The sequence below is a fragment of the Onychostoma macrolepis genome, chromosome 16, assembly GCF_012432095.1.
Source record: "Onychostoma macrolepis isolate SWU-2019 chromosome 16, ASM1243209v1, whole genome shotgun sequence".
Classification (NCBI taxonomy): Eukaryota; Metazoa; Chordata; class Actinopteri; order Cypriniformes; family Cyprinidae; genus Onychostoma; species Onychostoma macrolepis.
The window spans coordinates 19047876-19074646 of record NC_081170.1 but is presented as its reverse complement, the minus strand read 5'-3'; the positions used below and the strand labels follow the sequence as shown (position 1 = coordinate 19074646).

The window sequence follows — 26771 nt, the reverse complement described above, 5'->3', positions numbered from 1 at the left end:
AGCGATGAGAGAGCAGATGGATCCTTAAGCTTTCGAATCGCTCTCGCTGTACTTTGATGCCATACACTGATCATTCTGCGCAGCGCCACTTCAAGTCAAACACACCTATAGTGATTGGTTGTCTTAGTCATGTGTCTTGTTTCTCATTGGTTGGTTCTTGTCATGTGACCCTCATTGTTTGATATAAGTAGCCAGGGGCGCGGGAAGTGGGGGTGTTGAGGGTGCTGCAGCACCTCCTGTTTTTTTCGGTGGGCAACTGTTTAATTGTTGGGAAAAATCGGAGTGTCTATTTAAGTGCAAATAGCCATGTTGTTGGCAGAGGCTATTTACACTAACTCCACTCACAAACATATGATTGGGATAGTCAAATTTGCAAAAGACGGTCGTCAATCGTCCGATTCAGTGACGCAGATGGTAAAGCATGTACTATCGTTCTTTTGAGACGATCGACCGGGGTTCGAATCTGCCCTTTGGTGAACTTTTTTTCTCCCTTTTTAAATTTCAAACCACATCAGAAAAGCATTTATTTTTTAATAAAAATGAAGGAAATAATCAAAAATTTGAACAAAGCATCAGGTAGGATTAGGGTAGGTGTAGGGAGAGCTTTTGTCCCAATAAGGTGGCATCCATTCAATAATTTGAAATAAAATAAAAAAATTACACTCAATAAGTTGCATACTATTTTATAATGTATTACAATGCAGAGGTGCAGATAATTGCCACTATTTGCAATAAGTAATGTTTTTCTCTAATAATGTTAATTGCACTGTGTAAATAGCATATTACTAAAGAATACCGCTATTTTCACTTGGTGTAAATAGCCTCTATCGCAACTCACGACTCGCGGCAAGCAAGAAAGACCTATGAAGCTTTTTGTTACTTTAAATTGTTGTAATTTTACCCCTGGCATGAATTGTTTCACTTTAAATATTCTCATGAATGTTTTTGTGTTTTTGTGTTTTTTATGCAAAAAGTTTTTGCATAATTAAAAAAAAAAAAACTGCTCACAAATCTGTTTTTAGAACAGTAAAAGCTTTTTTACTGTATAGTCGCAATGTTATATTGAGTCACATTTAATAAAAAACACTGATAAAAGCAAATATACCCCCACTTTATTGGTATTTAAATAGTATATGTATATTTTTAACTTTATTCTTGAACAGATGGCCCTGTATTAAGCAGTATATAAAAAATGTTTCTGTTGCTCATGAAAACATTTCTGAAACGTCTGTGTATTTGACAAATATTGCATGTTATTCACTTTATCTGTGATAAGAGTATGCAAACACTGCGAGAGCATCACTACCGGGAGCAGAAAGTGTCCGACTTCACATCTCCGTTTTCAATTCCGCCCCCAACTGCAAGCGGCTATTCTCGCCGATAGGTCTGTGCGGCGCTGCATGAAGTCGAACACACCTATTGTCTCTCGTTGTGTACTGATGTAGTAACCTGCTGTCGGTGAGTCTAGTTTGTTCATGCCAAGTCAAGTCTGTTCGTGTCTAGTCTGTTCAAGTCAAGTCTGTTCATGTCTAGTCTGTTCCTGCCAAGTCAAGTCTGTTCAAGTCAAGTCTTAGTTTGTATTTTGGATTTCACTTTGTATAATAAAGCTGCACTTGGGTTCATCACAACACTCGCCTCCAGTGCACATTTGTTACAGAATACACAACCTCAACCATGAACCCAGCAGCTTGTTTATTGCGCCTTCGACAAGGTACCCGGGCCATCGAGGACTATGTGGCAGGTTTTTGTGAACTTTGTTATGAAGTGGACTTCAATGACATTGCTCTTAAGGACATTTTCCGTTTTGGCCTCACAAACAAAATCTCTCAGTTAATGCCACGTCACACTCCTCACTGGACTGCGGATGAGGAACCCTGCTATTCCTCAGTATCACACCAGAGTATTTGCACATGTCTGCTACTCCAGGGCCTAGTCACGTCATGTCTGCTAGTCCAGGGCCTGCTCACGTCATGTCTGCTACTCCAGGGCCTGCTCACGTCATGTCTGCTACTCCAGAGCCTGCTCACGTCATGTCTGCTACTCCAGGGCCTGCTAACGCGATGTCTGCTAGTCCAGGGCCTGCTTACGTCATGTCTGCTACTCCAGGGCCTGCTCACGTCATGTCTGCTACTCCAGGGCCTGCTCACGCGATGTCTGCTACTCCAGGGCCTGCTAACGCGATGTCTGCTAGTCCAGGGCCTGCTCACGTCATGTCTGCTACTCCAGGGCCTGCTCACGCGATGTCTACTACTCCAGGGCCTGCTCACATCATGTCTGCTAGTCCAGGGCCTGCTCACGTCATGTCTGCTACTCCAGGGCCTGCTCACGTCATGTCTGCTACTCCAGAGCCTGCTCACATCATGTCTGCTACTCCAGGGCCTGCTCACGTCATGTCTGCTACTCCAGGGCCTGCTCACGTCATGTCTGCTACTCCAGGGCCTGCTCACGCGATGTCTACTAGTCCAGGGCCTGCTCACGTCATGTCTGCTACTCCAGGGCCTGCTCACGTCATGTCTGCTACTCCAGAGCCTGCTCACATCATGTCTGCTACTCCAGGGCCTGCTAACGCGATGTCTGCTAGTCCAGGGCCTGCTCACGTCATGTCTGCTACTCCAGGGCCTGCTCACGCGATGTCTGCTACTCCAGGGCCTGCTAACGCGATGTCTGCTAGTCCAGGGCCTGCTCACGTCATGTCTGCTACTCCAGGGCCTGCTCACGCGATGTCTACTACTCCAGGGCCTGCTCACGCGATGTCTGCTACTCCAGGGCCTGCTAACGCGATGTCTGCTAGTCCAGGGCCTGCTCACGTCATGTCTGCTAGTCCAGGGCCTGCTAACGCGATGTCTGCTAGTCCAGGGCCTGCTAACGCGATGTCTGCTAGTCCAGGGCCTGCTCACGTCATGTCTGCTACCCAGGGCCTGCTCACGTCATGTCTGCTACTCCAGGGCCTACTCACGTCATGTCTGCTACTCCAGGGCCTGCTCACGTCATGTCTGCTACTCCAGGGCCTGCTCACGCGATGTCTACTACTCCAGGGCCTGCTCACGCGATGTCTACTACTCCAGGGCCTGCTCACATCATGTCTGCTACTCCAGGGCCTGCTAACGTGATGTCTGCTAGTCCAGGGCCTGCTCACGTCATGTCTGCTAGTCCAGGGCCTGCTCACGTCATGTCTGCTAGTCCAGGGCCTGCTCACGTCATGTCTGCTACTCCAGGGCCTGCTCACGTCATGTCTGCTACTCCAGGGCCTGCTCACGTCATGTCTGCTACTCCAGGGCCTGCTCACGTCATGTCTGCTACTCCAGGGCCTGCTAACGCGATGTCTGCTAGTCCAGGGCCTGCTAACGCGATGTCTGCTAGTCCAGGGCCTGCTCACGTCATGTCTGCTACTCCAGGGCCTGCTCACGTCATGTCTGCTACTCCAGGGCCTGCTCACGTCATGTCTGCTACTCCAGGGCCTGCTCACGTCATGTCTGCTACTCCAGGGCCTGCTCACATCATGTCTGCTACTCCAGGGCCTGCTCACGTCATGTCTGCTACTCCAGGGCCTGCTCACGTCATGTCTGCTAGTCCAGGGCCTGCTCACGTCATGTCTGCTACTCCAGGGCCTGCTATTGTCATGTCTGCTACTCCAGGGCCTGACGTCCAGGGCCTGCTAACGTCATGTCTGCTACTTCAGGGCCTGCTCACATCATGTCTGTGTAAGGAGTGAAATTATTTCCTTATGAAATTAATTCCTCATGAAGCTAAAACTCAGGAACTCACAAAACAGATACCATGCAATAAAACAATAAAACTGATCTGGAGAAGAGATCTCCAAAGAGAGCAAACAACACTACCCTGACCAAACTTATTCCCTCCCTGCCTCTGCCTCTCCCCTCTCACTCTTCTCCCCCAAAAGCAAGAATATCCATATGCCACGTGTTATATCTTGTGAATATGTTGTCTTTTCCCTTTCATGTTTGGTTTCGTTCTAAAGGTCTCTGTGCGATCGGTCTCAATTCTCAATTTCACAGTGGTCACTTATATTATTGTAGAATTGTGTTCTTCTTCTTCTGTGAATCTGTGAATTCTGATCTCCAACCAGATGCAACCCTGGAGCACGAGAACCCAAAATCCAAAAGGTATTTTATGGTTTTACAACTGATTTAAAGATTTTTTTTGTTTTTATTTTGGTAGTATTTAAGGGAAAGTTGCAAATCAGTCATTGTGATTCTGCAGCCAGATCAGCCCGTAGTGTGGAGTGTATTTCATATGCTCCATATTATGTATCTTCCTGAAGTCAGGTATACCTTTTTACTCTTCAAAGATTCATCTTTGAGAATTTGATGTTTTGTATTGATATGACTTGATATCTTTGAATTGGCTATGTAATTGTCATGATAAAATTTTACCTGCATGTCATGACTAATAATAAATTGTTATATTTGATTTATTCTGATCTCTTCTGAAATAATTTTTTTCTCGATTAAAATCGTAGTCTAGTGTTTCCACAAATCTGCGTCCAGGATAGATCATACTGAAGAACCAATGAATGAAACGGGGGCTTGTGATTAGGGACCTTTTGATTTCTGTCTGTCACTGGCTTAACAAGTTAGTTTTCGTGATTAGGGAAAAGTACACTTTTTGTTATGTGCTAGCAAGGTGCAGCCAACTTTAAGGTATCTAATCACCCTGTATCCTCTGAATAAGTACAACTGGCGAGTTTGTGCCATGCGTTCACAGTTGGCCGAGTGAATTGCAAAGTGACACTAGGTCGTTAATGAACGAATAATTGAAAGTTTGGGATTTCCAGAATAATCAAATATCTAAATTGATAAACAATCGATAGTTGAGATCAGTTTTTGATTAGAAATATTGCCTAAATTTAATGATCACTTGAAATTGGAGTCAGATTGAACACGGAGCTAGACTAAAGCTGAAACTAAATCCAGATAAGTAAAAGACCGAACATGCATTAAACCTTCGACCAGGCCGCTGGATTCCGCTTTTGGGCTGGCGGGTAGATCCTTACATCTGCTACTCCAGGGCCTGCTCACGTCACGCCAGAGTCTACGGTGCCTGCCCATGTCTTGGCTGATCTTCCAGAGTGCTGAACGTCCAGAGTCTCGTCACGTCTCAGCTGATCGTCCAGAGTCTTGTCACGTCACAGCTGTGTAGTAATAGCTAATAGTACCCAAGTTCCTGTGAATGCAGAGCTTTGGGCAGGACTGAAAAGACTGATTTCCAGTGTGGAGGATGCACCTCTGACGTCAGTGTGTGTGACTGGCATCCCACTGGCCTCTACACTTTCAAGCCTTGCAGCCTCAACACACTCAAGCCCAGCGGGCATCCCACTGTCTGTGCTGCCCGTGATGGTGTAGGGTCAAGAATAATCAAAGACTTCTGCTTTCTTGTCCCAAACCTATCTTGAGTAACAAAAGGGCCATTTGGCATTCCTAAAGGCACAGGGGTGCTGATAGTGATCAAGGGCTGTAGGCCAAGATGTGTATACATTGGGGTCTACTAATTGTCACAGCTTTTGCACAGTTGGTGAATCTTTAATCTGCTGATTGGTCAGTTTGAATGTCTCACATTTGGTTTTTAGTCACATGGTCCAGGAAGGGATAAAAGAAGATTGTAACTGTTGCTCTGCCTCTTTTCTTTGCTGGAACTCTTCTTGGGGCTCTGCCCTCTGTCCTTCATTTTCTTCCTCTCTCTATCCCCCACCCCCTCTCTTTCTCTCTCAGGTAACATTTTACATACATGTTGAGTACTATTATCTGGTTATGGTTTACCATTCTTCATCTATTTTGTAACCAATTCAAGTGTAACCATAACGAAATACTGTTATTAAACCATTTCAATTATAAATGATGTGCTAACTAGTCTTGATTTAACATTAACATTGAAGTGCTACCTATTGCAATACAATACAATAGCCACTCAATAGCAATACTCTCCCACAAATTTAGCTATTCTAACTGCACTTATTTCCGTCGTTGGTATAAGTGGCAGTGGGTGGTAATAGACAAGAAATGTACAGTTTTATACAACCTGATCTCACACTTAATTAACCCCAAATCTGTGATGGCATCACGGAATCGCCGAAAATTCCGTGATGGGCTCACAGAAGGCATCAGCCGTGGTCCATGCACAGATTCACTGGTTCAACACCAGAGCTGCATCGGACCGCGTAAAAAGAGTGACTCCGATGCAGTTATACTTTCACTGGAGTACCTGACCCCACCCCTAACCTAAACCTACCCAGTTCTGAACAATAATGATGACGATAAATTTCCCAGTATCGCGTCGGCATATTGATGCTAAGGGTTTCCGTGCGTGGAGCACGGCTGATGCCTGTCACTGACTTACATTGGTATCACTTCTGTGAGCCCATCACGGAATTTTTTCTGTGAACCCAATCACGGAATTTTCGGCGATTCCGTGATGCCACCACAGATTCGGAGGTTAATTAAGTCCGTGAACATTACACGGAATTCTGTGAGATCATGTTGGTTTTATACCATCGTGCTGATTTCTTTAGCCATTCAGCAATCCTACAGCCTGAACCACTGTAGGGAAACCACCCTTACAATGGCGGTGGCCATTTTGAGTGTGTGGGCTGCACACTGCACTCCAGAGGCCTTTCCTGTCCACGAGTCTGCCCTAGAGACCTCTCCTGTCCATGATTCTGTCTCAGAGATCTCTCCTGTCCACGAATCTGCCCCAGAAGCCTCTCCTGTCCACAAGTCTGCCCTAGAGATCTCTCCTGTCCACGAATCTGCCCCAGAAGCCTCTCCTGTCCACGAGTCTGCCCTAGAGACCTCTCCTGTCCATGATTCTGTCTCAGAGGTCTCTTCTGTCCATGAGTCTGCTCCAGAGGCCTCTTCTGTCCAAGAATCTGCCCCAGAGGCCTCTCCTTTCCACAAATCCGCTCCAGTGCCTCCAGAGGTGGTGGCTTCTGCTGCAGAACCTCCCGAGGCGGCGGCGTCCACTTCTGAACTCTTTGCCTGTCCTATCACAGCCATGGAGGCCATTCATGAACTCACAGTCTGCCCTATCACGGCCAAGGAGGCCATTCATGAACTCTCTACCTGTCCCATTACAGCCAAGGAGGCTTTTCCCAAACTCCCTGATTGCCTTGTCACAGCCATGGAGGCTGTTCATGAACTCACAGACTGTCCTGTCATGGCCAAGGAGGCCATTCAATAAATCTCTGCTGGCTCTGTCACAGTCAAGTGGTCTATCCATGTCTCTGCTCCACCATGGATTCCTGCTTTGCCGGCACCACCCTGCCTTCCTGCTCTGCCGGCACCCCCATGGCTCCCTGCTCTGCCGGCTCCGCCCTGGCTCTCTGCCCTCCCGGCTCTGCCGCTGCTCCATGGGCCAGATCCTCCTTTGCTCCACTGTCTGCCACTGCTTCATAGCCCAGGCCCTCTAATGTTCCACTATCTGCCAATGCTCCACGGCCTAGGCCTGCCATTGCTCCACAGTTCAGATCTGTCTCTGCTCCATGGCCCAGATCCGCCATTGCACCACGGTCCAGACCTGCCGTTACTTCACGGTCCAGGTCCACCATGTGCCCACTGACCAGGTCTGTCATTGACCCATGATCCAGGTCCTGTTCCCCTTCAAGGGCCTGGCCCTCCATCCCTCCCCCTGTTCTGCTTCTGCTGTACCACCCTCCTGGACTCTTTGGGTTTTGTTTATGTTATAGAGTGGGTGTTTCACTAGGTGCTGCCCTTAGAGGGGGGGATATGTCTGTTTTGTGTTTTGTTTCTTGTTCATTGCTGTCATGTCTTTTATTTTGGAGTTTAGTCATGGTTCATGTTCCTGTCATGTGTTCCTTGCCCCTCATGTGATCGCCATGTGCTACTCTTGTCTGTGTGTCATGTTGTGATTGGTTGTCTTAGTCATGTGTCTTGTTTCTCATTGGTTGCTTCTTGTCATGTGACCCTCATTGTTTGATATAAGTAGCCCTCATGTTGCCATTGTCTCTCGTCGTGTATTGATGTTGTAACCTGGGGCCTGTTCTTCGCTCGTTGCTAACTCAGCTAGCTGGATTTGATTGTTGCCGATTTCACTTGATCTTGAATCATTTGGTTCTTCGAAGCTCATCCCGGAGTTGCTGTCATAGCAACAGGTCCCTAAGCTTAAACCTGCTGGGGAGCAGGCTTATTTAATGTAAACAAGATTAGATTGCATCTTTTTAAGCAGAATTGATAAACAATCTTAAAATCGGCCCCAGCCACTGCTACTTTATTACAAGACTACCCTACTGGTCCAGGGACAATAATTTGAAATAATAATCATTTAAAAATTAATTTGAAAATAATATAATAATGTTGTGTAGTCTATAATAGTATAGACACAGCCAGTTTTACTCATTGAAAGATTTATTCGAGGTAAAATAATTACTTTATAATTGTATTTTCAGTCTTCAGTCTTACACACATGCTATACATTTAATCTGAGCCATGCATTAATTTGAGTGGTGACATCTATTATGGAAGTGGCTTGATGGCGCGCAGGAGATGCAGATAACTTGATCTTGACCCTTAAGAAACTTTAGTTAATGCTGTCACGTAACAAATCTGTTTCAAAGAGACAATTAAATTAATTTCTAATTACAACATTGAAATAAAAATGCAAAGCCTGTACAAATACTAGAAATCGTGAATATAAATAATTGGGAATCATTTAAACAACAACAAAAAAATAATACAAATAAATTAAAAACAGTGCACATTTCATTTATGTATTATAACATTTATGTAGTTTTGTTCGCTTGGCCGTTTCCTTATAAAAGTCCAGAAATTTGTCAAGTTTTTCGTCAGGTGTCTGTTTTAATTATACGATGTCATCACGTTGCTGTCTTGCCGCCAGCCAATCGCTGCACTGCGGATTGTGGTTTTGAGTATCGACACATCTGCCCTGTTCGGGGAACACGAGAACGCGCAGTAATTTTAGACAATTTAATCAAATCCGCTAATTCGTTTGAAGAACCAAATTAGCCAGAGATCAGTTATTAGGCATCTTTCAAATCATCTCAGATGTATTAAGAGAGGTACGAAGAACGAGCCCCTGCTGTCAGTGAGTATTTTGTTCATGCCAAGTCAAGTCTGTTCAAGTCAAGTCTTTGTTTGTATTTTGGATTTCGCTTTGTATAATAAAGCTCCAGTGGACATTTGTTACAGATGTATATAATAAGCATAAATACATTGCTATGTAGTAACAGCAGGTGTGTGTAGAGCTGAAGTCATCTCAGCGTTTGGGTTAGTGATCCATATATCTGTATAGATAGATAGATAGGTTGGAGGAATTTAGATGCAATGTATTGTGGAGATACGTTGCATCTAAACCTTCATAATAAAAAACTAATTTTATCCCCATTTGGCTTAATTGCATTATTTAATTATAAAAAACCAGTGCAAGAGAAGTGAGTGATGTGTGTCAGTGATCATGTACCTTGTATTGTAGGTGCTGCTGCTGTAGTTTGGCTTGATTTCTTCTCAGAGTTTGAGCTGCTCCGTGTTAAATTGACTGGAGCTGCAGAAGATGAATGTTCAGATGCATTGTGCTGTTGAACATTAATATTATAATTTCATACTTGATAATTGCACCATGATATACAGTTTGTGATTCATCATTAGTTTTGGTGTGAGTTACTATCATGGATGTTTCTAGGACTAAGTTGCTGCTTAGGGCCCCAAAGCCACCAGGGCCCGTATTCACAAAACATTTGATCTTACCACTAAGAGTTCTCCTAAATGGCAGTAAAAGTTTTTAGTTAAGAGTTTTCTCTTAGAACCTATTCCCAAACCTGCTGAGACAAACTTTTACTAAGGAATAGAGAGAAGTCTTAAGCTAAGAGTGAGGGTGCTATGGATGCTATGGATGATGTCAGCATACTTACTATGCACACAGTGATTGGCTGATAGGAGAGAGGTCTCTGTCAGAGATTTATTCATAGAAATATTGTAGAGCCCAATGTTATTTTTCCATATTCGAATGAAAGTTTAAAAATAAAAATATTTCCACATTCAAATAAATATTTTAAAATGCAGGCTAAGGCAAGTATTTAAAAAAAGAATGCGTGAAGCTAGAATAAAATGTTTTTGTTTACAGATACTCTGTTCTTTCTTTTGATGTTTTGTATGTTCAAATATTCATATAACAAAATATATACAAATGAATATCTAAATAGGGACATAGTAGTATACTTAAAGTATGATGTAAAATACACTTAAAAAAAAAAACTTACCAGAATGCTTTCAGTATAAAACTACTACGCTAGTAGTTTACTGAGACTATACTTCAAAGTGTACTAAAAATGCTACAAGTATTTAATTAGTAAACTGTCAGTATACCTATAAGTTCACATTTAGTATAGTTGCAGTCCTAGCAAAAACTTTTATGTAAACTAGTTTACTGTACTCAAGGTTTACTACTGTTATACTTAAAAGTATACATTTATATACTAGAAAGTGGGCCAATTTAGTCCCAAGGAGTATTGAAATAGTACACTTACAAGTATACTACTAGTACACTGATATTTGTATACTTACTACATAAAGAATACTTAAAGGGGTGGTTTACTGCGATTTCACTTTTTTCATTTTAAATAGTGTGTAATGTTGCTGTTGGTGCATGAACAGTATCTGCAAAGTTGAGGCGCTGAAAGTTCAACGTAAGCGGAGATATCGTCTTTTAAAAATCAGGAAGTTTAATGCCTACAAAAACGACTCATACGGGACTACAACGAGATACTTCCCGGGTTGCATACGTAAAAAACCCATCAAACCCCTCCCTCCGGAACATGCAAAAAAGGGGGCAAGGCCATGTTCTGCGGCTTTGTCGAAGAGGAAGAGTTATAGTGGAGAGTTGTAGCCATGCAGGTCGAAACGGTGTTATTTTCACCCAGCTGTCAGGTCTTCTGTGTTTGGGCTTCCTATGCTGTAGTTCGTCAACAATGGTTAAAATTTATGTTTGATTATGTTCCTGACAATTACAATCCTAATTTAGCTCTCTGTGCTGCGCATTTTACGGAAGACAGCTTCCAGAATCTACACGAGTTCAATTCCGGATTCACACAGAAACTATTACTAAAACACGGAGCGGTTCCTTTAAAACCAGAGGCAGCAGTTGTTGGGCCACAACCTGTAAGTAAGATTTCATAATTTTAAATGTATTTGCATGTATAATTTCAGACGTAATGTTTTAGTTTTATCAAGGACGTAAACAAATGCCAACGCTGGCTTTAGTAGCCAGTTAGTTAAATGCTATTTCGTGTGTCTATGACAAACGCGTACAAACATTTTTGACCCGAATTTGTAATTATGTACTAATTTTGTAAATGTATTTTCCATGTATACTTTATGACGTAATTTTTCATTTTGATCAAGAACATAAACACAAGCCAACTCTGTTTGGTTATAGTGGCCAGTTAGTTCAATGCTATTTCGTGTGTATATGACAAACGTGTACAAACTTCAAAAATTGATATGTAATCACAACAGCAAACTTCCATTCAGAAACGTTTGTAAGAGCCGTGCTTGCGGAAGTTCTGCTTGACTCTCTTCATTACCGCTTTCTGGGTCTGATTCTGGCTCAAACTGATACGGCAATATTGACACCATTATTTACATTTGACCGGAGCACATGCGACTGTCGCCCCGTGAAGGTAATGGGCGTGAAATTTCCGGACAATGTGCAGTACGCAGTTTAGCCAATCACAACACACCGGCCCAACTAACCAATCTGAGCCCATCGCCTGTTTCTGAGGGAGTGGTTTCAGAGAATCAGGAAGTCAACCGGTCGTTCAAATGACAGAGGAGAAAGCGGCTTACAATAAAGGTGAAACATATAAAAAATAAGGCGTTTTTTAACAAACGAAACACTAAGACATGTTATATTGCACCCCATAAACACAATCAAGCAAAGAAAAAAAGCAGTAAACCACCCCTTTAAAAATATACTTGAACTTTACTTAAGTATACTGAATAAAATAAACTTGAAGTATATTACTTTTTGGTAAGGGAAAGCATGGGGTGGAGAGTTGGCAAAGGACCACGAGTCAGGACTCAAACTCGGGTGCCAGAGGTGCAGTTGCACTATGTCAGTGCTGTAACCGCTAGGCTATCAGCACTGACTTGTACTGCTTTTAATGGAAACTGTAATGTTGCCTGTTGGTACTGGCAGTTGGTCACCTTCTATTGGTGGCTTGTTAAAACCACTAAATCCTAATGAAAAAATCTCTCAAAACACACTACAGGATACCACATAATGGTTAAAAGCTGATGGTTTATGTTTATAATGGTATTTGTAGTGGAAACCATTAACATTTCTGTGAAGGTTTGTATTGTTTTTTTCAGCAGGGAGGGTAGTTTGTGATTTGGTCTTAGTGACTTTGGAGTCCTCTTCACTACTCCTAACGTTTCACAGATTTAGGAGCTAGTTTTAGCGCTAAAACGCTTTGTGAAATACCCTTAGAGCAAAAATTTAGGAGTCCTAAATTTAGGATTAACACGCCCATTATTTTGAAGATTTTCTCCTAAATCGGCAAGTTATGAGCTACTTTTAGCCTTAAGATATTTTGTAAACACAGGCCCAGAAGATTAATGTTCAGATGCATCATCTGTAGGGCATTGACATCATATTTTCATATTTGCATTAAATCACTTGACATACAGTTTTTATCTGTATTTTTTTTATCATTTACAATAGCAGTTTTTGGGAAGAGAGCTATTCCCATATAACCTCATGAAGGCATTTATGCACAGTTTCAGAGCTGCAGCCCATAAACCTTAAGTTGGTCTGGAATGAATGACATTATTATGAATCATGTCATGTCTCTATATCAGAGATTATTCTGAAATTGATTTAGAAAATGTAATTTCTTACCTGAATACTTAACAATATATTTGACTGAGGTCTTCACTTTTCTCTGAGTAACCAGACATCTCCACTCTCTGTTGTGATCTTTATTCAGGAGTGTTGTAGTCAGAGTGCTGATACACTGTCCTGGTGGTGATATCTGATATCTGGAGTCTGTCTGCAGATTTACACCAGCCCGATTCACCCAGATCAGCTGAACTCCCTCAGTACGGACCAAATAATCACAAGAGACTCCATCATAATACAACTGACAGGAGAGAGTCACAGAGCTGCCTGGTCTGATCTCAGTCTGTGAGGAGGATAAAGAAACTGAAACAGAAAATAAGACACAAAAAATAAAGTTTTTACATTATGCAGAAAAAATTGAAGAGAGAATCGTGGTTTCCTCCTCTTCCTTCACAGATGTTTTACATGTGATTCACAGAAACACTGACCATGAAGAAAATGCAGATAAACACGTGCATCAGCTCCTTGTTGTTCTCCATTCACATATTGTCGGCAGCTGTAAGATCCATTATCTTCTTCTGCGACTTTCTTGATGTTCAGAGAGCAGTCAGAGCCCAGACTCAGTCTCTCATGTCTTTCTATGTTATTCTTCTTTTCCCCTCCAGCAGTCAGTTCAACTGACTCTGATTGTCTGCTATAGATCCATGTAGTTGATGCACAGTCAGAAAGAGCATTATTACAGGGCAGACGGACATTTTCACCAGAACTGCAGAACGTATGAGTATCTTCGGCTCCATTGCTTCCTGAAACACAACACATCTGAGTGAGATTAAATATTAACAAATAAAAAAAGGTAAAATTAGGTAAGTTAAACTTGTGTGATGAAAATGAACTCTATAGAATAAAGCAATGTTGACAATTGTAAAATAACTAGAAGTGTCACCAGAAGCCTTGCAAATTCAAGTTGCAATTGACCCCATTCAGTCTTATGTTAAATAAATAAGGTGCACAGATGAGCCATTACATTACAAATTCACCTGACATGAACCCAATAAAACATTTGTGGTTCAACTTGGAAAAGCGGGTTCACACTATATCACCACCACCCTGCAATGTACGGGAACTGGTGGACCAACTGTTGACATTATGGTAGCAGTCTTTACCTGTGAAAAGCAGACAGAGAGTCAGTCCCAGCAAACACACATGACGCTTATCAGCCATTTTCTGTTTCTGTCAGTCTTTCTTTTCATTAGTTACAGCTCTTCCTTTAAACATCATCAGACCCTTCTGTGGGTGTTAACTTCCTCTAATCTGAAACAACTGACTGTTTAGTGTCCTGACAAAGAAATAAATTAATATTGGCTTTACAGAAATCCTACCTTATGGATTTGCATGTTAACTTTTGTGTGACTTTTAAAGGGTTAACAAATTTTACTCCCTACATCCTCACTGAGGAAAAATCAATGGAAACCCCAGTGATGGCCACTTGTACCTTAAAAGGTACAGTTTTGTACCTCTTTTTTTCTTTTTCCTCACAGGCATTTTTAGATTTTCAAAAAACTTTTAAATTAATTTTTAAAAAATGTATTATTTATAAGCTTGTTTCCTCATGGGGACCTAAAAATGTCCCCACAAGGTCAATATTTACTGGTATTACTATACTTGTGGGGACATTTGGTCCTCATAACATGTGAATACCAGTAAAGTAGCAGAATACCAGTCTTTTGTTCTCTTTGAGTTCTAGCATCCTCAGAGTTGTGAGCTAACTGTTGAGGTTTGGAAATACGTCACTACAGAGTGCGAGAACCACACTGTTTGACCACTCTGGTTCAACCCACAGTCTTGTCGTCTCTGAAACCAGTTTAGACTGATGGATGTGAATTCCCACACATTCTGATTCAGTTCCTCTTGTTTTTTTTATGTGGGCTTCTACAACAAACTGAATTTTGCAACTTTTCCATGTATACATTTACAGATTCATCACACTCCAAATTACTGGCTGTAATTTAATGGTGCACTAAGCGGGACTTTGCCAAATAATTAAGTATAGACTCAAATAATAATTCCTTTCGGTCATTACTTATGATTCTATTAGAAGTGCGTGGTGGTGTTTTTGTCTATGTAGACATTGTTTGTCTTATTTTATACTTTTATTCTTCTATTGCTGCACTCAGTACATTGTTACTGACTGTGCCCTCTTAATTAAATCACATAACAGATAGATAGATTTACAAGTTATTTAGTATTCTAAAGTTCATGCAAGGACACATTTGTTTTGGTCTGAGAATCTCCCTTGTGAAAAATTGTATATAGCATCTAATGTTCAGCAGAAATGGGATTTACCAGTTTAAAATATATTTTGTGTATGTGTACATAAATTACAGTTTTAAACTGTAATATTTACAGGTTTTTTTTTGTTAATATGTTTACACTTTTTTTAATAGAGTTAGTTAAGTTAGTGACGTATTGTCAAGTATGGTGACCCATATTCGAAATTAGTGCTCTGCATTTAACCCGTCCAAGTGCACACACACAGCAGTGATTAGTGAACAAATGCACACACACACACACAGTGAACACACACCCGGACAGAGGTGGGTAGAGTACCCAAAAACTGTACTCAAGTAAAAGTAAAAGTACTTGAAGAAATATTTACTCAAGTAAAAGTAAAAGTAATAGTCTGAATAGTTACTTGAGTAAGAGTAAAAAAGTATCGGATAAAAAACTACTCAAGTAGTTAGTTACTAGTTACTTTGGATCATATACTGAATATAATCTATTTTTATTTAGATATATAGATATTTAGATACATTTTTATACACACACACACACACTGCCGTTCAAAATACCTTTAATTTTTTTTTAATGTAATTTATTTCAGTGATGTAAATCAGAATTTTTATTAGCCTGATTTATTATCAATGCTGTTCTTTTTTAGCTTTCTAATCATAAAAGAATCCTGAACAAACTGTCACAGGTTCCAAAAAATATTAAGCAGCAAAACTGTTTCCTGTTGAAAAAAACAGCATATGCTGGTTAGGTATGTTTTGAAGCATGGGATGCTGGTTTGAACTGATTTAAGCTGGTCCAACCAGCTCAAGACCAGCACATGACCAGCACAAACCAGCATCCCAGCTTCAAAACATACCTAACCAGCATATGCTGTTTTTGTTTTTGTTTTTTCAACAACACTGGTAATAAAACAATATATTTGAATGATTTCTGAAGGATCATATTACACGAAAACTGGAGTAACAGCTGATACAAATTCTGATTTGCATCACTGAGTTAAATTAAATTAAAAGTTTAATTATGTATTATAAATGTATATAACCTCTGACACGGAGAAGAGTAAAATCTCCTCACATGACCGCTACAGAACATCTGAACATAACGAAACAAATGCACATTGACGGATCTTCTTCCGTCTGTTCATAAAATGTAAACAAATGTAGCCTTTATTTCTGCAAGCGTAAATATTGTGAAAATTTCCATATTAATTGTGTCTAGGCAAGGCATTCCTCCTGGAACTAACGCGGGTTTGGCGGGTGTTTATTTCATACTCCGTCACAGCTTATTTAATGAATCAAATATACATTGTATTTAATGTGTAAGGTACATGTACAACAAACTGTAATGTCATAGTGGTATCGTGAACTGTAATCGAATCTATACCTGTGGAACCGTCAGCACACGCGGTGTTCTTCTAATAAAGATCTTCATAGCTAGCAAACCATAGCCTTTGCAGATTTGCTTTCAACTGACTGTTGATCCAGAGCCACGTCTTCAGCGCTCTTGATGTTACAACTCTGAGTGAGAACCGCCTCAGACGACTCAGCGCGTGCTGCAGGGAACTGAACGAATCATTCAAACTGATTCGCGAACCGATTCATTGGTCTGCCAACTGGTTTGATCAAGCCTTCGAATAGAATTGACTCAAAAGAATGAATCATTCGCGAACGGGCAACGCTCATTGCCCAGAAAAAAAAGTAGATGGCGCGCTTGGAATAAACTGAAGGATTTTTAACTTGTATGCATTAAGATAAAGTAACGAGAGGAGCGTCGCCCACAGTAACGAAGTAAAAGTACCGTTTTTTCACTAAAAATGTACTTGAGTAAGAGTAAAAGTACCCATTTTTAAATATACTCTAAAAGTATTAGTTACCCAAAAAATGTACTCAAGTAAATGTAACGAAGTAAATGTAACTCGTTACTACCCACCTCTGCACCCGGAGCAGTGGGCAGCTATTGCTCCAGCGCCCGGGGAGCAATTAGGGGTTCGGTGCCTTGCTCAAGGGCACCTTAGTCATGGTATCGAAGGTGAAGAGAGTGCTGTTCATTCACAATCCCCACCTTCAATTCCTGCCGGCACGAGAATCAAACCGGCAACATTCAGGTTACAAGCCCGACTACCCCGGCTAGATCGGTTATACATTTATTATTTCAGTGCATTTTGGGATTGAAACGCATTGAGTGTACTTGATAGTGTCCTCTACGGTTTCAGACACCAAATGGCTGTCCCCTCAATATGATTTCGGACTCAGTCTTTTTCTCTGACAGAGTTCTTTGTATTTGCATTATTCAGAAGCGACAAGTCAAACACATACAGCCTATAACTAACTATAAGACTTAAATCAATGAAGATGCATTTATGACATATCCAAAAAGACTGTGAAAAGCCAATTTGCAAAAAACTATCCAGAAGGATTGTAAGAGAAACGTATTTATTAAAATTATCTCATCATTTGGCAATCCATTCCTTGACGTAACAATAGTCAGTGGAACCATATTTTTAGCTCATTTTGCAGTCATCAAGAGAAAAACGTGACAGACCACACCGGTGCAGACTTCGACCCCATTGTCTCTCCCTCGCATATGGCCTTTCTAACACAAATCATGTCTTACAAAAGTTAAATCAATATATTGTTTTCTGTGAATTAGCGAACAAGATGATTAAAATGATTTACATTATTTTACAGCCAAAACTCTAGTCTACCACATCCACTTCTCAAATGTCTTGTGAACAAATGTTCTGTGTGTTTTATGGGCTTATTTGAGTGACTTAAACATTTAGTTTTTCAATAACCACTTATAAACGTTGTTTTCTCAAAAACACAAATATGTACATTCATGTTGCTTAAATATTATTGTAGCCCAGTTTATGCTGAATACAGTGTAATCAGACAATTTAAGATTTTAAGAATCATTACATCATAAAAATACTCCTATCCATAATTATCTCTTCTGTTTCTTCAGAACTCAGTACTTCTACAGTTGTTAAATTAAGAATTTCTGTGTCAGTCACAACTCACATATGCCTTAAGCACAGAAATAGTTTAAAAGAGGATGTTAACGCAGTCTAGCTTGAGTAATTGTTGGAAAGGAAGTTGCAACATCATATTTACAATGATAAACCACTGACAATTCTGACCTCACTGGCACATTCTGCACACTAACAGTAGACTTGCACAAACTGACAGTCAAACTTCACTGCATCTGTGTCCTAAAGGTTTGAACACACACAATCAAGAGGTTCCCAAATCTGCAAAACAATATATTTGTTATCATGGAAAATATATTTCACTGTAAATATATGTTTGACATAGGCTGATTCATGTTTTACATTTATTACTGACAAAAAAAATCTGATATTACTGAAAGCAGCTGCTCAAGTGGTTCAAACACCAAATTATCATTCACAAATGCAAGTTGACTGCAGTTATCCTGAGGTCCAGCTGTTGCTCATCTGATAGAAGAATAAGTCACTTTATCCTCATCATGAGCCTGAATGAACATCACAGATATTGTCAAAACAGGTGCAAGTGTTAATCCACAAATATTACAGCATGGCATAAGTGCTTAACTCAGGATACAAATGTAGAGGAACTGCATTTAAGTATAAAACTTATTTAGGTGTACAAACTATGTTAAGAGAAGGTGGATGGCATTAGTGGACATTGACAAGAATAGGGAAGTGTTTTACTCACCTTGTACTTTTTGTCTTGGATTTTACAGTATGTGGCAACCTCAGTATAAGTCACATCATCGTTATGCTCCTAAACATTAATGGAAAGATGGTGAAGTAAGTTATGAAAGACCTCAAATGTTAATTGCATCAGTTGGTTACATTATATTTTTTGTTATACGTGACATTTAAACAAGAAACAGTACAAATATACTACCTTTTCATTTAGTTGATGCATTTTAAGTCAGCAGCCATATCACCCTGCAGCCCAAGACTGGTTGCCCACTGAAGCTAAGCAGGGTTGAGCCTGGCCAAAATTAGGTTGCTGCTGGAAGAGGTGTTAGTGAGGCCAGCAGGGGGTGCTCACCCTGTGGTCTGTGTGGGTCCTAATACCCCAGTATAGTGATGGGGACGCTATACTGTAAAAAGCACTGTCTTTTGGATGAGATGTTAAACCGAGGTCCTGACTCTCTGTGGTCATTAAAAAATCCCATTTCGAAAAAGAGTAGGGGTGTAACCCCAGCATCCTGGCCAAATTTCTTCCTATGGCCTCCTAACATCCCCATACACTGATTGGGTTCATCACTGTCTCCTCTCCACCAATAATTCAAATTGTTTTAAGTAAAGAAAGATGGCAAGTTAAGAGACTTATAATACATTATAACTATGAGAAATATAATCCATTGTAACTAAAAGGTGCAGTGTGTAATATTTAGGAGGATCTATTAACAGAAATGCAATATAATATACATAACTATGTTTTTAGAGGTGTATAAAGACCTTACATAATGAAACTTTATGTTTTTATTAACTTAGAATGAGCAATTTCTATCTACATACACCGCAGGTTCCCTCACATGGAAGTCGCCACCATGTTTGTACAGTAGCCCTTAAAGGGGTCATCGGATGCAAATTTCATTTTCAAGTTGTTTGAACATAAATGTATGTTGGAAGTGTGTGTACACATCCATCCTATAATGATAAAAATCCACCCAGTGTTTTTTTTTTTTTTAAATCCCTATTTTGAAATCCCCTTTCTCAAATCAGGCTGTTCTGAGAGCCCTGTCAGAATGACGTAGTTCTGTACAGGCCCCTCCCACGATAGTTGATTGACAAGGCCATCTTACCTTAGACCTGCCCTGAGTGAGCTGTAAACAGTCTGACAGCCATTGTGTTGACTCCAGTGCAGGGGAAGACAAGATGTCTCATATTAAGCGATTGAGGTGTTTTGTTGTTGGATGTAATAATGAATATAGCAGTCGTCATTTACTCTCTACATCTGAGCCACTGAAGATGCAGAGGATTAACGTTACTTTCGCTTTGAAGGGAATATGCCGATCCCCGATCTACATGAATGCGTCTATGTTCGTGCGAATCATTCTTGATCCAGCTTCATCAACAGAAGAAGTGAGAATAAGGGTTTTTTATGAATCTTTGAAAAGCGCCTTTCCTAATAACATGCTGGTTAGCCAGTTTCGCAGCTAAAGTAAACGGTACTGCTCGTCACCCCACGGAAGAGAGGGGCGGAGTCAGCAGAGTCATTAGCATTTAAAGCATCATGGATTTTGACAGGGTAAAAAAGGTACACTACAATTGAGAAATTTTAACCAAAGTATGTTATAGGCTTTTAAATGAGACCCTAAAGAATCATAATGAACTTGTGCAAAATGGGCATCCAATGACCCCTTTAAAGGACAAACAGAGCGTGTTTCGTCACTATGTTGTTCTTGCGAATAAAACACTGTCACAAAGATGAACAAGTAACAATAATATTCACAATAACATATTGATTTATTGAATAACTAAGTAAATATAATTAATTAATTTATCTTTGTAAAGAAACCTCATTGCTGGCTACTCTCTGCTGTCTCAGACTACGACATCTTAGTCCTGTATCGGCCACCGTGCACGTCCTGATATTGCTGAGTTAGATGTGTTCCTGGGTCAACATATTTTGTTGAACAACATTTTAATCCAAAAATATAATCTTAACCATATTCCTACACCTAAACCTAACCTTACCCATGAGTAATCCCTAAAATCAGAGGAACTGATAGATGAATTACACTGATGTACAGGCACCAAACACTGATTGCAATCCTAAACTTCACAAAAACTAGAAACTGGTTCTTGAAATCTGATTGGTTAATCACAATGTTGTTCCAGGGTCAACAAAGATGTTGACCCAGGAACACATCGCACTCGGCAATATCAGGTTGTGCGGCCACCGTAGCTTCTCTAAAGGGTTGGTTACAATGGGCTAGTTGCATCATAGATATGTTTAGATGCCCCATTTGACCGCTCCAGGCATGTAGATGCGGCCGTCACCTTGGAGCAGTCAACTTGACGTCATTCACCATACTGTAGCAAAGACTATAGACGGTTTCAACAGCAACAACATAAACGTTACTGCGCATGCGCGCTTTTGTGGCCCTAACTTAACTTCCGGTAGACATCCAAATACAATCAGTAACAACAGCTAAGTCCCTCTAGAGTAGATTATGTTTTGATAACAAGCAAAATATGTTTGCTGCGTAAATCAGACGGACTGAGATGCAGTGATAACTGCTTAAAGAATTTTGCTTTGTTTCACACAATTTATTTGTGTTGGCTTTTGTTTGAATATGCTTGTGTGTCATCTTCACTTGTTTCCGCGATCTTCGTTGCCATGATTGTGTACGTGTGGGGTGGGGATTTCAAAATAGGGGCGAGGTCCTGTTGGGGTATGGGCGTGTTTGTTTTGGTGCTTTCAAATATCAACATCATTTGGCAAAAATCGCTTAGTGCACCTTTAATTAATCCATAAAACACATCATTGCAGAACAGAATTCAACTGTTCAATCAATATTCTGAAAAGTGTTTCAGTTGACTGAATTGAGTCTAACACTTCTGTAACTTACATTACAAGATCTTTGTGGACTGGTACATGCTATACCTGTCACGCTACAGTGAATAATGAGCGCACAAAGGAGAAAATGAAGTCAAATAGTATTTAATATAATCCACACAAGGTAATCCACAACAGAGAGGCTTGACACACACGTAGGGACGTAGTAGACCGGACAAGGGAGCACAGGACAGACTACAACTAAAATAGGGAGGCAAATGAGGATAATTAACACGACACACCTGAACATAATGATCAATCAAACATGAGGAAAAACTAGGTAACGGGCACAGAAAACACAACAAACAGTCCTGGGGCCCGTTTTCTGTACGTTGCTTATTACATCCAAGATCAAATGACACATCCAAGATGATGTCATCGCGCTAATCAGGATCTGGCTAATTTGGTTCTTTGAACGGACCTGTTGTTGATGATTAGTATGGCTGGATTGAGTTATCTGAGATAATTGCGCATTCATGGGTTGGTTTAACAGGGGTTATGTATCGATACTCGAAACCACGATCCGCAATGCAGCGATTGGCTGGCGGCAAGACAGCAACTTAATGACATCATATAATTAAAAAAAGACACCTGACGAAAAACTTGACAAATTTCTGAACTTTTATAAGGAAACAGCCAAGCGAACAAAACTACATAAATGTTATAATCAAATAAATGAAATGTGCACTGTTTTATTTTACTTAATTTATCATGATTCCCAATTATTTATATTCATGCTACCTGGTCTCATGGCATTTGTACAGGCTTTGCATTTTTATTTTAATGTCGTAATTAGCAATTAATTTAATTTTATCTTTGAAACTGATTTGTTACGTGACAGAATTAATTAAAGTTTCTTGAGGGTCAAGATAATGTTAAAAGCATCTCCTGCGCTCCATCAAGCCACTCCCATAATAGCTGTCGTCACTCAAATTAATGCACGACTCTACATTATCTGTAGAGCATGCTTGTAAGACTCTAATACAGTTATGAAGTAATTATTTTATGACAAATAAATCTTTCAGTGAGTAAAACTGGGTGTGTTTATAGTATTATTGTTACGGAGCCGACGAGACGAGAGGCGTGCGGATCCATTTGCAAGGCTTTTATTCAGGGACGTGGTCACAAAACAAGCAAGGTTCATGCAATGGCAAACAGGTACAACACAGGCAAGACAAAGAGTAATCCTAGGGCAAGCGTGGGTCTTCGATCGATGAACAATATCCAACAGGGCAAGGCAGAGAGATAATCCAGGTACACAAGCAATAGTCCAAGCGAGGTGCAAACAGAGTCCGAACTGCAAGGCAAAGAGTTAATCCAGGAAACACGGGCAAGTATCAAAACACGAGAAAACAGGCAAGGCAAGACTATGACAACTAAGTGGGCTCCGTAGAGTAGCTATCGCTAGGAGAGTGATATACACTATACAATACTCGGCAGTGAGGAAGAGGAAGTCCATGGTTTATGTAGCATGTCTGATGGGAATCAGCTGTGTAATCAGTGCATTAAGCTGTGTGTGTGTCATCAGTGCAATGGATGATAGGAACTGTAGTCCAGGGTGAAGTGCAACAGTTAGTGTAGTGCAAGAGTCAATATGATGGAAGAGCGACCTCTTTTGGTGAATGAATGGAAGTTCATAAACCGGATTCGTTACAATTATATACTACACAACATTATTATATAATTTTTAAATGATAAAATTATTAAATTATTGTCCCTGGATCAGTAGGATACTATGTAATAAAGTAGTGGTGGCTGGGACAGATTTTAAGCATCAATTCAGCTTAAAAAGATGCAATTTAATCCCTAACATGAAAATAGGCCTGCTCCCGAGCAGGTTTAAATTTACGGACTTGTTGCTATGACAGCAACTCCGGGATGAGCTTCGAAGAACCAAACAATCCAAGATCATGCCAAATCATCAACAATCAAATCCAGCTAACTGAGTTAGTGACGTACAAAGGACGGTGTGACAATACCCAGTCACTGGAAAAACAGTTAACAGTGCAGAATTTGACATGACAGAAGTAACAGCATTCTCAGTTCTTTAAAATAGATAACTTCTGAGTATTTTAGCATTAGCCACATCAGATGAGGTTGTAGGCCGACATAAAATAGGGTTACAATTAAAAATAGAATGAACTGATGAAAAAATCAGAGAAAATGGAAGATTTAATTGAATTATCGAATAAGAAAACTGTCCTCCAGTTCATCTACACGTAGACAGCTACTATTAAATAAACATCCTAAATTTACCAAAAACTACAAATAATAAATCGATCAACACTTAAATTTGATTATGTGAAAGACAGTTTACAATAGTCAAACTATGTACTGTAGATTCATATTTCTCTGCTCATGTTGTTACAAGGTCATTGTATAATTAATAACTGTTTGATTTATTTGTGATGGTTCTTGTTCACAAAGGCATAAAGTGGACTGCATTTATTTTGAGGTCCAGCTGTTGCTTCTCTGACTATCATGTTGAGAGAAGGTGTATGGCATTAAAGGACATCGATGGAAAAACAAGAAAATAATTCCTATCATCTTAGTGTTTAGTCAGTGTTTAGTTTTATTTTTATTTTTTTTGTAGCCAGGAAAGCTTGCAGCCTTGAATCAGTTACTGGGCTTGCAACAAAATCACCACTTGTACAGGAGGGTGAAGAGTGGAAAAGCGAATTTGTGACCCCTACTGGACACCATAAATATAGAGTTATGCTGTATGGCCTGGTAAATTCCCCTTCCGTAGGACAGGATTTCAGGAGTACCTCCACAGCTTTGTAACTGTTTACATCTTGGTGTACTCCACTCGGGACATCAGACTGCTCTTGCCCAGCCAAAAGCTAAGTCCCAAATATATTGGTCCCTTTCCCAGTTAGATAGATCATACCCCGTCATCTACAAACTCCACCTCCCAACAAACTATAGAATTCATAACACTTTCCATGTTTCCCTTCTCAAACCCTGTTATCCTCCTGTCTCTGATTCTTCCACGGAGCCTGGTCCCCCTGCCTTTAATTCTTCATATCCATCTTCCATATCCCAATAACTGTGAGATATCAAAGTCAGTCGTTGTTTATCCTCCATTCTGCTTATTAGTCATTTACTTACCTGCATTCCCATTACACATGCTTTTTCAATAAAAACTGGTTTATCCTGACAGGAGAAGGGTGTCACATATTTATGTATTTAAATTTAACTCTTGTCTGACCCTTATACTGACACAGATTGCCTTCTGAATCAACAATATGCATTGGCTAATAAACATTAATTTTGAGTAATTCCATAATATGCATGCCTATCTTTTTTACTTTATAACTGGTATTTTTCAAGCTTATCAATTGTATTATTTGAGGCATGATGATATATTGAACCAAAGTGCAGAGAGATTATGAAAATAGGTAGCAATCAAGCTAAATCATAAATGACAAAAATGACAATACACATTTGTATGTGGATATAGTCTGCCCAAACATGGAGTTCTGTTCTGAACTGAACAGTTATTTAAAGCCATTGATAGCTGTTCTTCAATGTACCCATGATAACCATGGTTAGTTTGCACACACAATACGATCATCTCTGATCATCTCTGAATCCAATTTAGACTGATGTGTGTGTGTGTGTGTGTGTGTGTGTGTGTGAAATATGAATCACTAGTTCCTATTCTTTCTTTTAGCGAGTTGCTTCATACCAGTGAATTCTATTTTGGTTTCAGCATCTGAACTGTAGAAGCTGGTGAGGATCTGGACACTTATGCTAGTCTTTGAGCCTACACATGACACTGTTAATTCAGTCAGTATAATAAATTTTCCTACAAGCTTGTTGACAAAGCACACATCTTTTCAACTTTCATAAAACGGTCTCTGTGATCACAGGAAGCTACAAGCAGAAGAGATGCTGATGATGTTAAACAGACAGAAACAGAGAATGGCTGATACGTGTCTTATGTGTCTGCTGGGACTGATCATTCTCTGCTCACTTTTCACTGGTAAACTAATTTCTATATGCTTTCTACAGCATTGGTGAAAAGTTATATATAATATACAAACAAGTAAAACACTGTTTTAATAGAGCTGATTTTTGTGATCTCAAGAGTTATTGTGGCATTTCTAAATACTGTTTTATTCCTGAATGCACTGATATTTGATACTAAGTCTTATTGTCACAGGCTTATGTTCATTCAGTTCAAGTTTTACATAATGATCAGTCAAATCATCTTTGTTTCAGGTACCAGTGAAACTCACGTGTTCAGCAGTTCTGGTGAAAATGTCAGTCTGCCATGTAATAATGCTCTTTCTGACTGTGCATCAACTACATGGACCTATAACAGAGAAATAAATTCAACTATAGTTGAACTGATTACTTTAGGTATAAAGAAGAATGACATAGAGACACATGAGAGACTGAGTCTGGGCTCTGAATGCTCTCTGAAAATCAATAAAGTCACAAAAGAAGATTGTGGAATTTATAGTTGCAGACAATTTGTGAATGAAAAACAAGAAGGAACTGATGCACCTGTTTATCAGCATGTTCTTCAGGGTAATTCACGATTACATGGTCAATTTAAAAAGGTTAAAATTCTTTTTTTAAACTCACATGTGCTATGAAAAGTCTGACATCTGTTGTGTGATTTATATTTTTAAATTTACGGACTTGTTGCTATGACAGCAACTCCGGGATGAGCTTCAAGAACCAAACAATCCAAGATCATGCCAAATCATCAACAATCAAATCCAGCTAACTGAGTTAGTGACGTACAAAGGACGGTGTGACAATACCCAGTCACTGGAAAAACAGTTAACAGTGCAGAATTTGACATGACAGAAGTAACAGCATTCTCAGTTCTTTAAAATAGATAACTTCTGAGTATTTTAGCATTAGCCACATCAGATGAGGTTGTAGGCCGACATAAAATAGGGTTACAATTAAAAATAGAATGAACTGATGAAAAAATCAGAGAAAATGGAAGATTTAATTGAATTATCGAATAAGAAAACTGTCCTCCAGTTCATCTACACGTAGACAGCTACTATTAAATAAACATCCTAAATTTACCAAAAAACTACAAATAATAAATACGATCAACACTTAAAT

General features: G+C 40.0%; 2 protein-coding genes across 2 annotated transcripts in view; one reads left to right on the top strand and one right to left on the bottom strand.

Annotated features, from left to right (window-relative positions):
• Positions 1–26771, bottom strand: part of LOC131521442 (obscurin) — a 61136-nt gene that overhangs the window by 605 nt on the left and 33760 nt on the right. Inside the window, exons 6-8 of the mRNA XM_058746146.1 lie at positions 13314–13628; positions 12886–13188; positions 9451–9531 (exon numbers count right to left, since the gene is read on the bottom strand). Of these exons, the coding sequence (XP_058602129.1) occupies positions 9451–9531; positions 12886–13188; positions 13314–13628 (699 nt within the window). The remainder of the gene's footprint in view (positions 1–9450; positions 9532–12885; positions 13189–13313; positions 13629–26771) is intronic.
• The window catches only part of LOC131521443 (uncharacterized), a 44656-nt gene continuing 43310 nt past the window's right edge, over positions 25426–26771 (top strand). The window contains exons 1-3 of the mRNA XM_058746147.1: positions 25426–25469; positions 25553–25665; positions 25905–26216. Coding sequence (XP_058602130.1) covers positions 25453–25469; positions 25553–25665; positions 25905–26216 — 442 coding nt within the window. The 5' untranslated portion in view covers positions 25426–25452. The remainder of the gene's footprint in view (positions 25470–25552; positions 25666–25904; positions 26217–26771) is intronic.